At 39.9% G+C, this 14,584-nt stretch overlaps 1 protein-coding gene across 4 annotated transcripts in view; it reads right to left on the bottom strand.

The window, feature by feature from the left end:
* Positions 1 to 14,584, bottom strand: part of LOC131762513 (actin-related protein 3B) — a 133,106-nt gene that overhangs the window by 47,538 nt on the left and 70,984 nt on the right. For 2 of the 4 annotated variants that reach the window (XM_067041765.1, XM_059074129.2), the window contains exon 2: positions 5,621 to 5,676. The exons of the other annotated variants lie outside the window; for them this stretch is intronic. Coding sequence is in view for 1 of the 2 variants with exons in the window: in XM_059074129.2 (XP_058930112.1) it covers positions 5,621 to 5,676 (56 nt within the window). In the remaining variant the exon portion in view is untranslated. The remainder of the gene's footprint in view (positions 1 to 5,620; positions 5,677 to 14,584) is intronic. 4 annotated transcript variants of the gene reach the window in all.

The following is a 14,584-nucleotide window of genomic DNA, read 5'->3' on the forward strand; positions in this document are numbered from 1 at the left end:
ATATAAACTATTCCAAAGAACAGAAAAGAAAGCTAACAAACTCATTTCATAAAGCCAGTATAATTTTGATGTACAAACCAAACTAGCACACAAAAAAGAAAATTATAGACTAATCTCACTTTTGAACATTGATAGAAAAATCCCAAATAAATATTTGCAAATACAATTCAGCATGTACTTGATATTTCATACAAAGTAGGGTTTATCTCAAGAATAAAATAAAAGACTGTTCAACATTTGAAAAATATATCAATGTAATTCATATTAGTAGCCTAAATGTCAAAACCACATAATCGTCTCAAGAGATACACAAAAAGCCTTAAATGTCAACATCTATTCATAATTTTTAAAAAAATTTTTAAACCTCTCGGTAAACTAGGGATACAAGGGCACTGTATTAACCTGAAAAAGCATTTCCACAAAAACCTACAGCAATCACTAGTGAAACAGTAAAATCATTCTTTTTAAAATAAGAAAGACAAAAGCACCGGCTATCCCCAGTTCTAGTCACTGATAGAAGTTCTAGCCAGTGCAGCCAGATCAAGAAAAAAAATATGAAGTATTGGGGTTGGAAGAGACAAAATAACCATTAATTGCAGTTAATACAATAGCTTGCATAGAAAACTTAAGAGAACCTGCAAGCTATTCGAACAAATAAGACAGGGCAGCAGGACTGTTGGATTCAAAAACAACTTTAAAAATTCAGCAGCATTCCTACTATGGCGGCAACAATTAGAAAATTTAATTTAAAAAAAATTCACAACAGCAAAAAAACATAAAGGTACCTAAAAATAAATATGGCAAAAGGTATTTATGAGCTTTTTAAAGAATACTGAAAAACATTACTGAAAAACATAAGAGACATGAATAAACAATAAAACATATATACCATATTCCTGGATAGGAAAATTCAATTCATAAAGGTATCAATTTTTTAAAAATATTTATTTATTTAGGCTGCGCCGTGTCTTCATTGCGGCATGCGGGATCTTCGTTGCCGCATGCAGGATCTTTAGTTGCTGCATGCATGAGGGATCTAGTTCCCCAACCAGGAATCGAACTCAGGCACCCTGCATTGGGAGCATGGAGTCTTACCCACTGGACCACCATGGAAGTCCCACGACATGAAGTTTTTCCCAAATTAATCTACAAATTCAATGTGTCTCTAATCAAAATCCCATCATAATTTTTCATTGACCTTAAACTGATTCTAAGATTTATGATAAAGAGTAAGGGCCTAAGAATAGCCAAGGCTACTCGAAGAAAGAAAAAGGAGGAGGAACCAGATCTACCAGATATAAAGGGACAGGCCAAAGTAATAGTATTTAATACAGTATGAATTTGCAACAGAAAAACACCTTAAATATTCCCAACCATACACAGTGCCTCAATATGATTGAAGAGGCACCCTCCAATAAGTGGTGCTGGGGTAACTGGCCTTCCATTTATTTGGAAAACAAATTAACTCTCTCTCCCACACCATAAAAAAAATTTTTTTTCTTAGAAGAAAATACAGTCTTCATGACTTTAGACTATAAATGCATTATTTTTAATAGAAACAAATTATAAAAAAGGTAAGACTGAAAAACTGAACTACATGAAACTTTTAAACTCCTGGGATTAAAAAATAATTTTAAAGACATCTTAAAATAGGAAAAGAGGGACTTCCCTTGTGGCACAGTTGTTAAGAATGCCCCTGCCGGGCTTCCCTAGTGGCGCAGTGGTTGAGCGTCCGCCTGCCGATGCAGGGGACACGGGTTCGTGCCCCGGTCCGGGAGGATCCCACATGCCGCGCAGCAGCTAAGCCTGTGCGTCACAACTACTGAGCCAGCGTTCTACAGCCCACGAGACACAACTACAGAGCCCACGTGCCACAACTACTGAAGCCTGCACACCTAGAGCCTGTGCTCCGCAACAAGAAAAGCCACTGCAATGAGAAGCCCGCGCACCGCAACAAACGGTAGCCCCCGCTCGCTGCAACTAGAGAAAGCTCGCACACAGCAACGAAGACCCAACACAGCCAAAAATAAAGTAATTAATTAATTATAAATAAATAAATAAAATAGAAGAAGGTATTTACAAGACATTAGTATTCAAAGTATACACAGAGTTTCTGTAACTCCATAAAAAAGACAAAAAAATGCAACAGAAAAATGGGCAAATACACAAACAGACAATGAAAGGTGCTCAACCTTCCTAGTAATCAGAGAAACGCAGACTTATAAAATGAGACATCATTTTACATTCATTAGACTGGCAAAAATTTAAATCAAATAAGATTAACTGTCATCAAGGATGTGCAGAATCAGAAACTCCCACCCACTGCTGATGGGCATTGAAATCGGTCCAGGCGCTCGGAAAAGCCGTTTGGAAATACCTGATAAGGCTGAAGAGGTGCACACCTGAGTGATCAAACAACCCCACTTCTCCTATTTTCTCTTGGGAAACTAGCACGTGTGGATAAGAAGATAGTTACTGTATCATTTTGTACAACAGAGAAAAAACTGGAAAATGCCCAAATGTAGATTCACATATTAGATTTCTGATCTAGATCTGTATATAGCAACACTGATACATCTTAAAAACAAAATATTGAGGGTTTAAAAAAATGCAGAAAGTGATTTACAGTGTAATTATCATTTTGGAAATGTTTAAATTCACAAAATACTACATACTGTCACTGTATCCTGTATCTGTAAGATAAGGATGAAGCATGGACTGAATACAGCTAACGTCCAGCAAAGGAGGGAGCGCGGGGAAGGACTGGAGGAGAGGAAAGGGGGCAGGCACCCACACGGATGTATGTCTGTATTACGTACGTACTTACAAGATGCAATTGTGCTAACATTCGTTCATTCCGGGTGGTAGGTAAATGGGTCTTCGTTATATTATCTCCCTCCTTCCTTCCTTCCTTCCTCCCTCCCTCCCTTCCTTCCTTTCTTTCTTTTTCCAAAATAAAGATTTAAAAGACATTCAGAAACAAAAGCATCTCTGGGCTCAATCCCTGTCTCCAGTCTAGACCTTTCCCCAGAGCATCAAACCTTTTACCCAGTTGCCTACAGGACGTTTACACCTGAACTCTTCAAACACCAACTGTCTAAAATGTACTTACTTTCTCCTGACCCCTCCCACATCCTATTTCTATGGATGTGATCACCACACATATACTCCTCTGCCTGAAACTTTTCAATGACTCTCAACATTCTCCAACAACTTAAAGGAAAAAAAAAATAGGTAGAGAAAACCTTTCTTCAAACAATCAAGCAAATACTGCACAGAAGCTCAAATAAATAAGATACAGGCAGGGCTGCCCTGGTGGACCAGGACAGGGCTTGGCGACTCTCTAGTCTGGGACAAGGCCCCTGAGGGAGCCTGGGAAACAATGTGAAGGTTCCCCGTTTGCAAAATAAAATGACAATTCCTTAAGATACAAGTGCTGGCCCTTCTCCACGTTCCCAGCCCGCTCTCCTGACACCCTCTGCCTGAGGGGTGCCTCCCCTCTGTGCCCGCCAGAACCAGAAAGGCCCTGTTCCAGCACTCTCCACACAGCCACACACGCACAGACAAGCTCCCTTCTCTCTTTGGAAGCCACTTTGCATCTTGAACTTCACCTTGTGAACAGAGCCTCTGCAAGGACAAACAGGGTTCGGCTGCCAGGACTGAGAGGGCAGCAGGCCTGCTACCCAAGGTACCCGAGGCCCTCTGTCCACCTGTCCCAACGCACTCCCTCCTGCCCCCCGCGGCTTCTCTAACTCTTGCAACAAATTCAGCCAAGGGTGTAACTCTTCCTTTACTCCTGCCTCCTTGACCTTCTTCTGCCTGGCTTCTAGCACTGCTGTTCTCAGCACCAACACGAGAGCTGCCGCGCCTGCTGACAGTGCATGGCATCCTGCTAATGGTGGGCTTCGATCCCCTCCCTGTTACTGATGACAGCTGAAGTGGTGCCGCCGACTGAATGCTGCCGACAGCTGTATTAAAGCAAGAGGTGCAGGGCTATCCTCTCAGAGCTGCTGCACTTCACAGGTCAAAACTAATCTGCTTTGAAAAATCAGAAAGTCCAATTCCAATTTACCAATTCAGCCTGGAATGATCCAGTTCTCTGGCATTCACAATATAAAATTCACAAAAGACTGATCTATCCTACAGAATGCCAATCGTTATGGACTGAACTGTGTCCCCTCAAAATTCCTATGTTGAAGCCCTAACCCCCAATGAGACTGTATTTGGAGATGGGACCTCTCAGGTTAAATGAGGTCATAAGGGTAGAGCCTCAGTTCCACAGGACTGGTGTCCTTATAAGAAGAGGAAGAGATACCAGAGGTCTCTCTCTCAGCCATGCACACACACACACACAAAAAGGCCATGTGAGGACACAGTGAGAAGGCACCATCCACAAGCCAAGGAGAGAGGCCTCACCAGAAACCAATCCTAATGGCACCTTGATCTTGGACTTCAAGCTTCTATTCTGTGATAAAATTAATTTCTGTTGGTTAAGACATCCAGTCTATGGTCTTTTGTTATGGCAGCCCTAGCAAACTAATACAACAAACCATGAATTTAAAATGAGGACCAGCAGACCAATCATGCCTTTGTTGAGGACAACCCATCACAGTAACCAAGTATTTAGACCTAGAAAATCAAGTTCACGATCAGTTATCCAGCAAGCGAGGGCCTGGAATGAGGTGAATTAAGTGTTCTCAAGGAATGAGGGTGCACTTTCTGGCAATCTGAATACCCATATCCACCAAAAAGGCTTTAGTCTCCCTTGAACAAATACTAATAACTCAGCTCCTCCCCTCTGCTCTGCGAGGCTCCACAGTGGTCAAAGTGCCTGTTACTCAGGAAGTCCCTGAGCCCATAACAGCTGACAGTTTCTAAGGTCACGACTTATCTTACAAGGGCTACATTTAGGAGGCAGAACTTCACTTCACTCTTGACTGACATACCTGCCTCTTTAGTAAACAGTCTCCCAGAAATAACCTGGAAGATAAAGAGTTTCAGAGAAGAATTCTACCTTGCAGACAGCCAACCTGACCTGGGGTCGCCTGTGAATGAAGAGTGGGCAGGATGCACTCTGGCCAAAATGTGGACCTTTCTTCCCTTATCATGCTCCACTGGCTAACATTTACACAAAAACAGAACACTTCAGATCATAGTAAAACAGGCCTCTCCTTTCAAAAAAAAAATCTTTCAATAAAGTGAATAGTGTAATACATTAGAGAGTCCGTCCACCCAAGTGCTAAGTTAATAAAACTGTACTTACTTAAAATTACAAGTTAACCTTAAGGAACCACATATACTTCTTGTAAGCAGTTCAGACATGTATGACTGAATGAAGGCCTCTGCCAACCACCCAAGCTGAAACTCCAATGACTGTGACAAAGGACTGTATCAGAAGAGAATCAAAGGACTAGAAAGGTGGGAGGGTTTAGGTGACAGCCACGGCCGATAGCAATACTCAGCAGCCAGATGCTAACATAAATAACTCCCCAGTAACCAGAACAATCGTCTCAAAGAAGACGGCAAGTAAATTCATATACCTTGAAAAACAGAATTAGAATGTTTAGAACAATTATAAGAAACACAATCCTTTATAAACCGAGGGCGGAGCTTTACTTACATGAAGGAATAATGAACTGTGGCTCAGTGTTGCCTGCGTAGCCAAGCTTGGTATACCTAAAAGCACAAAGCCATCAACACATGTTTAGATAATAATACTCTCCTCTATATCCCATTAATGTCTTTTATTATAAGCTCTCCAAGTCCTAAAATATCAAGACTGAAAATATGCCCGTGAAATTAAAGGAGAAAAAAACCTCGTGATGACTAGGAATCAAACGCTAATTTCAGATAAGCAAGCAGTTACAAAAACATAAAACATTATGCCTGTTTCTACTGGAAAAATTCATATATTAACACATGACTTACATTTGTGTATTCCCTAATAATTTTAAGGTGCTTTTATATTCTTTTAATCTTCACAAAAATCCTACAAAGGAAGTAAATATTATCCCTGTTTTGCAGATGAGAAAACTGAGGCACTGAGAAGTTAATTAAGCTGCCCAGAGCCAAATACCTAGTGAACAGAGAAAGAACCCAAATCTAAATATGCAGGCTCTAATTCCAGAGCTGCCTCTCAAAAAAATGTACTTACTTCCCAAACTTCATGAACTTTTGGGGGGGTTAAGGGAATTCTGTAATTTTCTTAAAGTGTCATGGCACACGTCTAGAAGACCTACTGCCAGTTCCTCAGAGTATCCGACAGAAGCAGCTCTCCATCACCTCATTTCACAACAAGCCCATCTTCTGTCAGGATACTCTTTATGATGGATTCCAAAAGTCTTAACTAAAAGGAATGCCAAAATACTACCATCTGTTCCAAAAGCATTTGCTTATCTCCTAAATTTAAAAAAAAAAAAAAAAGTGGGGTGGGGACCACCTCCCGGAACCATCTGCCGGAAATGTGACCCTGGAAAGACTCCTGAGTGCCCCCCTTCTCAGCAGGCCCTCTGTACCAAGCGGTCAGGTCAAGACAAGGAGCCATCACTCTGCAGTAATGCTCCCAAGGAATAAAAACACTTCCTAGCAGTGCTGAAAGCAACTTTATTATTTCATGCTATTTTACAAATTATTTCAAGATGCTTGATACTAAATTTTTTGATGTGATTAATATATTCCAAGTTCTAATAAATTAATTTTATGATTTTTAAATGTATTTTAACCATATGCTAATTTTACTATTTTTGAACACACGTTAAATAAATAAGGTTTAGGGAGACAAAAAAAAAATCAAGTCGGGTCCACTTAAATCATGCCTTACTGCTCAGTCTCCAAGGAACTAAGGTCTTGGTGTCACAAGAGTTTGGGCAAGGCCAGGTCCTGAGACCCATCAGGCCCAACAAGGAGTTTATAAAAGGCAAGACCCGGGCTTCCCTGGTGGCGCAGTGGTTGGGGGTCCGCCTGCCGGTGCAGGGGACGCGGGTTCGTGCCCCGGTCCGGGAGGATCCCGCGTGCCGCGGAGCGGCTGGGCCCGTGAGCCGTGGCCGCTGGGCCTGTGCGTCCGGAGCCTGTGCTCCAGCAGCGGGAGGGGCCGCGGCAGTGAGAGGCCCGCGTACCGCAGAAGGAAAAAAAAAAAAAAAAGGCAAGACCCATCTGAGGGCTCTCCCAAGTTCTACCCAAGTACACAAGCCAAGTGGACCCACAAGTCCTCGACTCCAGGGCTCGCCAGACCCAAAAGGAGAGTCGAAGCCAACCCAGAGCCCAGGGGAGGCAATATATACTGAACTCTAAGAATTCCGGATCATCTTCAACTGAACCATTTTTCTGGAAGTAAATTCCAAATAACAAATATAAATGAAGTGAATGACTGACCCAAGGCTAAAGAAGTCCAGAGAAGATAACAAGCGGGCCAGAAATCACTAGAATCACTGCACTGCACCTAAGTCTGTACTTTTAACAGGGGCCACTTTGCTCACCAGCCACACCAACCACCTCGTACTTAAAGAAGCCCACCCTCCCACACTGTTAGATTATAGATTGCAGGATGACCAGAACAGGGTCCTTCTTCGTGATTTTATCTCCACCCTGGCACAGTCCTGGCTGTGGCCGGCACTCCATAAGTATCTGCTGAATGAGTTCTTAGCAGGTGTAAGAAAAGGCAATCACTGGCAAGCTGCTGGGGAAGGAACCAGTGTTTGAAAGGTGGGGATGCTGACAGTCAGAAAAACAATTCGATGGGACAAGAAAAGACCAAAGACATTGTCTAAAAAACCTCTCACTCTTGGTTTTGTGTAACAGAGTTATTTCAAAAAAAAAAAAAAAAACCCGAAACAAATATTAATACGACTGACCCTCTGAACAACACACGTTTGAACTGCACGGGTCCACTTATGTGTGGGGTTTTTTTCCAACAAATATACAAAAATATATGTGTAGAAGATCGTGTGCAAGACTTACACTGAACTGGATAGCCTATCCTTACACAGGCGCAAGGTTAAGTGATATATAATATAAAATTAATAAATGAATCAACTATATACTTCAATAAAAAAATAAAATGAAATAAATAATGTGTTCATTTTCTTACTTTGCTTTCAGAGAGTTACATTACAGTATGCCTCTCTCTCTCTCTCTCTCTCTCTCTCTCTCTCTCTCTTTCTCCAGTAATTGGAGAACCTGCAGATCAGTCTATCATCACAGGTAAGTGGTGGTGTTTAAAATGCTGTATTAAAATACTGTATTATGAATATGACTGTCATAGTGTTTACCATAAAAATTCTATAACAATTCATCCATCAGTGTACAGGCCGGGCTACCGAGAAGCAGATGTGTATCAATTACACTAGGTTTCCATCATACTGCTGCCTCTCCGTTATTAACACTTGAAATGCATTGTAAATAAATATGAATTCCTTTTTCACGTTTTCTTTTCATTTTTGATGTCTAGTGTTAGTAACACATACAACATCTACAGTGTTTTGTATAATACTGATGTAGGTACTGACAGATGATTCATCTTGTAAACAGATGATGTAAACTTATGGTACCAAAAAAAAAAAAAACTTATGGTACCAATAAATACAGTACAGTGCTGTAAATGTATTTTCTCTTATGATTTTCTTAACATTTTCTTTTCTCTATCTTACTTTAAGAATATAGCACGGGCTTCCCTGGTGGCACAGTGGTTGAGAGTCCGCCTGCCGATGCAGGGGACACGGGTTCGTGCCCCGGTCCGGGAGGATCCCACGTGCCGCGGAGCGGCTGGGCCCGTGAGCCGTGGCCGCTGAGCCTGCGCGTCCGGGGCCTGTGCTCCGCAAAGGGAGAGGCCACAATAGTGAGAGGCCCGCGTACCGCAAAAAAAAAAAAAAAAAAGAATATAATACATACAACAAAATATGTGTTAACTGACTGTTTATGTTGTCAGTAAGGTCAACAGTAGGCTGTTAGTCGTTGTTTTGAGAGGGTCAAACGTTATACACGAATTTTCAACTGTGGGGTGGGGGGGGTCGGTGCCCCTAGCCCCACTGTTGTTCAAGGGTCAACTGTATAGAAAAATGCTAACATTTATTAAAATTAGGCGCTAAGTATCACTCATGTCCATTATATTACGTTTAGTATTTCTGAAAGGCAACAGAGTGTATTGTATTGGTTGTGACCATGCACTTTGGCACCAGACTGCCCGAGTTCAAATCCCAGCTCTGTTATTTGCCATATGTACAACCACCTGTATCTCAGTTTCTCCATCTGTTAAAAGGAGGATCATAATACAGCCTACCCCCTAGGATTAGTGAGTTAACATATTAAAAAGAGAAATAGAACGAGCACTACAGCAGTGCTAGCTATATGTTTCAGTTATTTTTTACTATTATTTTTCATTATGTTTGAAATATTTCCTAATTTAAATTTTTGGAAAACATTTTTAATTAATTAATTTATTTATTTATTTATTTACTTTTGGCTGAGTTGGGTCTTCGTTGCTTCCCTAGGAGGGTTTTCTCTAGTTGCGGCAAGCAGAGGCTACTCTTCGCTGCGTTATGCAGGCTTCTCATTGTGGTGGCTTCTCTTGTCGCGGAGCATGGGCTCTACGCATGTGGGCTTCAGTAGTTGTGGCACTTGGGCTCAGTAGTTGTGGCTCACAGGCTCTAGAGTGCAGGCTCAGCAGTTGTGGCGCACAGGCTTGGTTGCTCCGTGGCATGTGGGATCTTCCCAGTCCAGGGATCGAACCCATACCCTGTGCACTGGCAGGCGGATTCTTAACCACTGAGCCACCAGGGAAGTCCCTGGAAATTTTTTTAAAAAACAGGACGTTCTGTGTCCCAAATCATATGACTCAGTCTTTCTGCCGTGCCCACTCTAAACACCACAAACTAATTTGTGAAGTGATGGAGATAAACTGCACCGGCAGTAAAACTAAAAGTACCAGGTATCCTTCAACAACCATGGCTCAACTCCATCCCAAGTTCTGTGCCCTGAAATCATAAACAATGGCTCACAGCAGCAAAAGGCCAGGCTGCGGAAATGCATGGGGCCCTTTTCAGGCCCACAGCTCTGAAATTCAACTATATACTGATGATGCCACTATCACATGCCACTGGGCAACAGTTGCTAGAGTGTTCAGATTCTGAAGGCACCACGTTGAGACAGCACAGCCTTCACAGGAGGGAGGCTTTCTGTCACAGAATCACGTGAGTACCTTGCAGCAGTAACATCTGGCAAACAATGATCTTCATGACTGAGGCAAACTAACATTAAACTGTATTAATATTTGTAGGTACTAACAACTAACTATGAGGTCTTCCCTTCCTTTGCTAGCAAAACTGAAACCATTAAAACCACTGGCAAAAGCACAAATTACTCAGATCACTTTATGGTAATTTAATGACTTTGAATCTTCCTGTGCTATTTTTTATATAGCATGAAATACACTTGAGGTTTTCTCACTTTGAATAATCACAACGTAAGGAACATGTAACAATATTTTTTAAGAGACATTCAAATTTTAAACTTTAACAAAATCTTCATCAATACAGGTTCACATAGAACTTCAACAAGACCCTATTAAACAGAACGCTGTAAATGTAACGAACAAGTGTTCCTCCTAAAATTCTCTCCTAGGAGGACAACCCAGTGCTAGACTGGCACACCCCATTAGAGATGATCTTACAATGGTGCATCTATACAAAGAACACAACCAAAAAGAAACCAACAAGTAAAACACAACTCTTAAACAGGTAAAATGTTCAAGACACCATTTATGCAAACAAAGAAACATTCCAACCAGTTTACTAGCCAGAAATTATGTAGCAGGCATATATGAGGACACTGAGAGAGGGAGAGGAGGGGAAACACGACCCTTGTCCTCAAAATGTTCCCCAAAATGTTCACCTGTCAGACTCACAAACACAGAAAACAAACTTATGATGACCAAAGGGGAAAGAGGAGGGAGGGAGAAATTAGGAGTTTGGGATTAGCAGATACAAACTACTATATATAAAACAGATAAACAACAAGGTCCTACTGTATAGCACAGAGAACTATATTCAATATCTTGTAATTATCTGTAATGAAAATATATACACGTATAACTGAATCACTTTGCCATACACCAGAAACTAACACAACATTGTAAATCAACTATACTTCAGTTTAAAAAAAAGAAAAATGTAATATAAAAATAAATAAATGAAAGCCGTACAATAAATGATGTGAATTATACTTTTTTTAAAATGGTCACCTGTTAGAAACATGATTTCAGATTGAGTTTTTCACGGTAGCATGGCCCACATTATCTGGCAGGTGAGTTTAAGATCATCTGGGTAGACATCTAGAAAGAATGTACCAAGCCTGACTGATCAGATCACCTGGGAAGCTTCTGAAAATACACATTCCCAGGTCCTGTCCCAGAATCACAGAGAAGGAGCCTGGGCATCCATATTTTAAACATCCCCTGCCCCTCCCCTGCCATGGTTCTGATGATCAACCAGCCCAGGAATCACTGACTAAACCATATCACATGCCATCATCTGTGAATTTTTATGTAACGCAAGCTCCCCACCCTCACGCTCACATTCTAACAAAACCATCTACACCCACCACATTATCAGATAAAATGTACCTATAATGTTGAAGTTTAATACTGGCTAGAGGCTCAGAAGAAAGGACTCAGATGTACCAAGTCTGTCTTATTTAGAATACTGTGTGTTTAAGTATTCTATGGAAAAAAAAAATTGTAGGAAATGCTTTTCAATGCAAACTCTTTATGTAATTAAGGTGTGATGAAAAAAAATCTAGTAGTGGAAAAAAATTTTTTTAAAGGCTCGAAACAGAAATAGTTAATCCTTAGGAAGAGATAATATGGGGGAAAATCTCTCAAACCAAAGGACAGTGAAAAACTAGAAGCATTCCTATTGAAGACAGAATGAAGCCAAGGAGACCCACAACCATAACTCTCATTTAACATTGTTTTGGAAGAACCAGATAAAACAAATCACAAAGAACTAAATAAAAGGAATAGCACTGGGAAAGAGGAGGCAAAATTTATTTGTAAATCATAATTACAGACCTGGAATATCAAAGGAAATTAAGTGAAAAACTAAAAGCAATAGGGAATTCAGCAAGATGGCCAGTTACTTCAATGAAGAGACAAAAATCAGCAACTTTCCTACCAGTAACAAGTGAGACTATACACTGGATGAAAAGATCCCATTCACAATGGCAACAACACAGAAAAATATTACCCTTGAGAATAAACCATATGATGTGAAGGACTCTCCATATAAAAGGAGAAAAACAGAGACACACCTTATTCATACAGGATGAGTCAAGAGTTTTAAAAGAAACATCACATATCACTAAATTCACCTACAAATTTAATGCAAAACCATTCAAAATCTGGGCCAATACTGAAGAATGGTAGTAAATTATACATGGGTATTATTAAAAGGCTGAAGTGTCATTACAAAGAGAAGTTTCATATTACCTATCAACATTATAAATGCATATACCATATTATCCAAAAAGTTTTAAATGCATACACCTACTGTCCAAATAGCACATTTCTAGGTATTTACCCCACAGAAGCACTTTTACATGTATTAAAAGATATGCACAAAAAATGTTCTCTACAGCATTATAACAGCAAAACAATGAAAAAACTGGAAACACTCAAATGCCATAAATAGAGGATAAATTAAATAAACTATATTGCAATCATTCAATAAAATGCAACACAACCAACAAAAATGAAGCAGACTTATGTTACTGGCCATATATAGATATAATTTGAAAACAGTTGTGCTAAAAAACCAATGGGTCAACAATGAAACCAAAGAGGAAATTAAAAGATACCTTGAGACAAATGCTAGTAAAAACACAATCCTACACAATCTATGGGATGCAGCAAAAGCAGTTCTCAGAGGGAAGTTCATAGTAAAAATAGTTGCAAAACAGTATATTTTCATACTGTGAGGGAGTTAATGGGGCCCACAGTGCTGGGTTCAAAGCGCAGCACTAGCTCTGTGACTTTAAACCCTCCTACTTTAGTTGCTTCATTGGTACAAGGTGAGTAATAACAATCCCTACTTCAATGTTAAACATTACCACTTCTGGAAAATATCTCCTAATTCAAAAAGTAAAAGGATCTCACAGTTAACAATTTTATTTTACTACTGAATGTTATTTGATGTGTAGTCATGATCTGTATTTCTTCCATGAACTGTCCTTGATAATTTTTCTACTAGACTTTTGGATCTTATCAATTTGTGTAAACTCTTACATACTGAGGATATTAATGCTTGCTGATATATATTACTAATTTTTCTGAGTTTGTTTACCTTCAGTTATACATTTTCTGAAATATAATTGTTTAAATAATTTAGGTGATCAAATCTACCAGTTATTTTACTGAATAATTTCCTTTGCAGTTTCTACCTTGAAGGTCTCTCCCTACACTAAAATTTTGTATCATTTCTCTTCCAGTTCTGTGTACATCTGATATACCTGATACATGAAGAGACACATCCATCAGATTTTCCCAAACATGTGTACATGAGGAATTAAGATCAACAACTTTTACATTAAAAGGCTTTGGTTTTTTGTTTGTTTATTTGAACACCATCTTCCCAAAGGACAGCCAGCATGGTGGGGGCAAGCATCATTCTCAAAAATACATAAACTAAGCTTACAGACTGCCAGCCATATTCTCAAACTCAGTGCCACCTTCCACACATTCCCTGACCTGAGACCTTTTCTCATATGAAATCAGGACAGACAGAAGATACGGCAACAGATCAACAGCTGCATAAAGCAAGACCAAGAGTTACAACTCTGCCAGCTAACCAAATATGTTCTCATAGTTCAAACTTCCGAACACTCTAAAAAGCTACCTATAAAAAGTCTCACTCTCACTCCTACACCCAGCTACCCCATTTCACCTTCCATCCTATTCTCATGTATCCTCCAATGTCTCTTTCTGTAAATAAAGTATATCCTCATTTGCCCCAAACATTTTAAAAGGTCCTTGTGCAAAACTTCTTTCACTCCTCTTGTTAAAGGCCTCTCTGCCCACAGCAGTAACTGCCTGCAGTGAGGAGGATTAATCTGACTACCGTCAACTCAACATACTTATATATATCCCGCCTACAACCATGTGTCTAGAGCAGAAGGTGACAATGTAAGCTCGATTAATTTATGTTTGAAAGTGGAAATGTCACATTTTAAAACAGTGTTTTTGAAACTGTATCCTGCAGGGAGGTTTTTTTGATTGAGACCTCTTATGAGGTCCAGTCTCAAACGCCCAACTTCAACCAGAATAGCTCTACCCCCTCCTAAGATGTTTTCAGTTTTTAAAAAAGTGACTACACTGACTCAGAATATGATTTTGATAAAACTAAAATTGCTCCCAGATCCTAATGATAGAGTTCTAAATAATATACACTCCCCACACTGTACACTGTATATTAACATATGATCAAGTTCTTCAAACGTTTCTTGGGTTGTCTGTCATACAGAAAAAGGTAGTCTCTGTTTATTGGACACAGTTAAACATGTAAGTTCAAATTTATTAATTATAAAAAATTTATTAATT

Source organism: Kogia breviceps, chromosome 9 (genome assembly GCF_026419965.1).
Source record: "Kogia breviceps isolate mKogBre1 chromosome 9, mKogBre1 haplotype 1, whole genome shotgun sequence".
NCBI lineage: Eukaryota > Metazoa > Chordata > Mammalia > Artiodactyla > Physeteridae > Kogia > Kogia breviceps.